The sequence below is a fragment of the Bidens hawaiensis genome, unplaced genomic scaffold, assembly GCF_021521415.1.
Source record: "Bidens hawaiensis isolate Kalapana, Puna unplaced genomic scaffold, B.hawaiensis_p1.1 tig00042687_1, whole genome shotgun sequence".
Taxonomy (NCBI): domain Eukaryota; kingdom Viridiplantae; phylum Streptophyta; class Magnoliopsida; order Asterales; family Asteraceae; genus Bidens; species Bidens hawaiensis.
Window position 1 is genome coordinate 124,781 of NW_027505794.1, and position 3,747 is coordinate 128,527.

The 3,747-nt window shown below is 33.5% G+C and overlaps 1 protein-coding gene across 1 annotated transcript; it reads left to right on the forward strand.

Moving 5' to 3' along the window:
- The first annotated feature begins 318 nt into the window (after window positions 1-318).
- On the forward strand, window positions 319-2,812 carry LOC143615362 (CASP-like protein 5A2). The gene is made up of 3 exons (XM_077088500.1): window positions 319-707; window positions 2,340-2,472; window positions 2,554-2,812. Exons 1-3 carry the CDS (start codon window positions 493-495, stop codon window positions 2,743-2,745), a joined length of 540 nt encoding a protein of 179 aa, XP_076944615.1. The 5' UTR covers window positions 319-492; the 3' UTR covers window positions 2,746-2,812.
- Window positions 2,813-3,747: the final 935 nt, after the last annotated feature.

The window sequence follows — 3,747 nt, forward strand, 5'->3', positions numbered from 1 at the left end:
GGTACGAGTATTTTGGTACGGTGCCCATTTTTCTACTATTTTGCTTTCTTATTTTCAAATTTTTGACGATCATGAAACCGATATTTGTATATGAAACAAACAACCAGAATTGTTTTATGTACTAGTACTCATACAGGTACGTGACGGTACCAAATTAATTACTGATTTAATGATAAGATAGTATTGAAAAACTTTAATCCGAGAATTTGGTACAAAAGTAATCATCCCTTTGATACAATGCTCTCAAACCAGTTAATCAATATTTGGAGAAGAAGAAATAAAAAAAAAACAAAAAACAAAAGGCAATGATAATAATATTCAAAGCAAAAAAGGTATAGACTTCAACAAAACATTCCTCCTGAGTCATTGATGTCCACCGATTACCACCAAACGCCATCAAATCAATTCCGTTGAAATAATAATAATAATAATAATAATAATAATTCAGACGACACTTAATTTCTCAATTAAAAGTTAAAACCCACCAATCGTATGAGCCGGCCGGCGGTGCACCCGGTGGAGCCGCCACCATTCATCGACGGAAGAAACGATGCAGCGCCGCCGCGAAGAGTGAGGATGAAAGACGTACAAGGTATGCCTGGTACCACCACTGGACTCGCTCTCCGTCTCTGCCAGGTCATCTTCACCGTCGTATCTCTCACCGTCATGGCCACCACGTCGGATTTCCCCTCCGTCACTGCTTTCCGGTAAACTTTCCCCAATTTCTCATGTTAATAATATTATTTGTTAATTTAGGGTTTTGTTTGTTATTTGGGATTCAATTGATGTGATTATAAAAAGTTTAAATATAGTAGGAATTGATGTGAATTATGTAATGTTATTATCATGTATTCATGTTTATGTGAGTGTATGCATATGGATACTAGGATCGGTTAGTGCTTATGTGGCCTTCGAACGCGCGAATATGGGATATATCTAGAAGATATGCTTACTATCTAAGCTTTAACTAAAGAGTAATGTAGCAAAATATCCTGTCGGTTACTATTTTATTCATACGTGGTACGTGTACGAATCTGATTGATGAGTCTAGTTTAAATTGATGTTGCAAGCTAGTTTTAAGGAATTTTGAACATAAGAAGCTTAAGTGGTCTGATGTTTTAAGAGGTCATGCTTTATGTGACTGTTGTTCGATTGATCATGGTTAAATGTTGGTGAATGTCGATATATGTTCGCTTGTTACTACAGTTTTATGCTGAAAATGCATAATTGCGCATGCACATCACTACAAATCATTGGTGTTAATCTTGTAATCATGTTAACTGATTTCACTCCACTCTTTTTTTCTTGTATTAGAATTACATATTCATTTTGAGTGGAATCTTATATATATTTTCATAATAGGGGAAACTGTGTCTTTCTAGAATGAACATGTTAAGGTTTCGGATAACAGAAGTTTGCAGGGCATTTTTATTGGCAGGTGATGATGCATTGGGACATTAATTTAATGTTTAGATTTTCGTATACCTAGTGCCTACGATCTTTGTAAGGCTTAAACTTTGATTGTGTAAAATGTTTTGAAATGTAGGAGCATGAAATTTTAGGTGTGTAATTATTGTTTTCATTGTTAAATATCCACTTGTGTATATTAGATGAATTTGGAAACATGGAAACATCACTCATGGCCATACAGATGTACTTCTTGGAAAGTTATGTGACAGCTTGATTGTGAATCAAATACACGATTTTATTCGTATTCATCTTATCGTGAAGGATGTGAATGCTTGAATTTCAAAATTTTGGTTTCATATAGTTAGGTTAATAAGATAAACGTTTGCGTAATGAAAGTGAGAGGAAAAAGGTGATAAGTCTGACAGAATGGTCTATTACTATTGTGCGTTCCATTTCTGTGTTTGAATTATTTTTTATTATATATTTATATGTCATTGAATGAGGGAATAATGTACTAGAGGCAACCCAAGTATGCATTTGTTTCTGTTTATACTAATTTCGGCCAAACTAGTGTTGGATATGTATAAAATGACAAAAAGACACCCCTAAATTTTACAAACTATAATAATATTTGAGATGCGAAAAGCCAATTATACCCTTCTATCATAAGTAGAGGAGAAATATGCATTGTAAATTACAAGGACATATGTTGGTGACATAATGGGTTGCCTTAATGAGAAAAAAAGTTAATACATCTGATCCCTTGAATGAGCTAAATCTGGAAAGTAACTGTATTAGATGTTCCATCAAACCGGTGTTCATTGTATTTCATTCGAGTGACTATTGTAATGTGTGTGGACTACAATGTTGGTATTGGTTATTTTAGATTTTAAACATGTGTGACAAACTGACAACGATAATAATTTTAGATACCTTGTGGCTGCTGTTGGCTTGCAAAGTCTATGGAGTTTGTCATTAGCCATGATTGATGTATATGCACTCTGTGTAAAAAGAAGCTTGAGGAATCCTGCACTTATTACCATTTACGCCATTGGTGACGGGGTAATATATCATCAAGCTTTTACTTGATCCTAACTATGATAAGAAATCTAATGGTGAATTATGATACATATTCTGTTACAGGTCACATCTACCCTTACTTTTGCTGCTGCGTGTGCATGTGCCGGAATTACAGTTCTTATAAGCAATGATCTTAATAGATGTGACATAAACCATTGCAAAAGTTTCATGTCAGCAACAGCTATGGCTTTTATAAGTTGGTTTGCTATATCTCCATCTTTTTTATTCAACTTTTGGTCATTGGCGTCACGATGACACAGAATCCTTGTTTTTAGTTTTTGAATCTTTGAATGGAGTGTAATCTATAATTTTAACTTCTAAGGCTGTAAGCAACACGTCTCAAATCTCAAATTTTGTGTGGTTATTATAGGGCTTTGATTAAGTTCAGTTGAGCGCCATAGTGTTAGCTTTATAGCGTGTGATCTTGGTGATTTTAGTATCATAAATTTCATTTTAATACAATTGAATTTACTTAATACTATAACTGAATTATAATAAACATCATTTCATAAGCCATAAGGTGTGAAGTACACGTTTGTTTGAGACTATTGTGATATATGTCTGCAAGGGGTTGTACTCATGGTGAAACGCCTTTGGGAATTGCTAACAGTTTGGTCTAGCTGCATGGTTCATCAATTTATAGTTACTGATCAAGTGATCATTAGCAGCACCTCTGATCAATAGTAGTTATACTATTGCTAGTAACTACATCAAAAGTAAGTATGCTCGTTACAAACTTGTGTTATCAATCATAGTTTAAAAATATTAACTACTATTGCCAGTAACTAGGCAGCAACATCAACTTGCTCGATCAACAATATCTGAATTGAACATGCTAATTAAGTAATCATTAATGGTACAGTATTGCTAAAAAAAGTTCTTGCTGAATGATATCATGTTGATAGTAACCTGAAAAATTGTCAAATGTTTTAACCTTCAATTGAAATACTATATTGTATTTTTTGTGTTGTTTGAACTTAAACATTGTGATGCTTTTCTTACAGAAAATATATACTCATTTTTTTATGGATTTTCCGAATCACCTTAAATGTTGTACCGTTGAATACTAAGTTTAACCTGAAATTGAGACTAGCGGATTCATAAAGTTATTCGGAAACTTTATGAAATATGAAGTTTGCAAGGGGTGAAAAAGACTAGAGAAGCGACGAAGAGGTGGTCATTACCCGCTAGTTGAGACAACGTAAATTGTATTTATTGGTTTTTTATCAATACTAAAATGTAAAACAATAAACACTT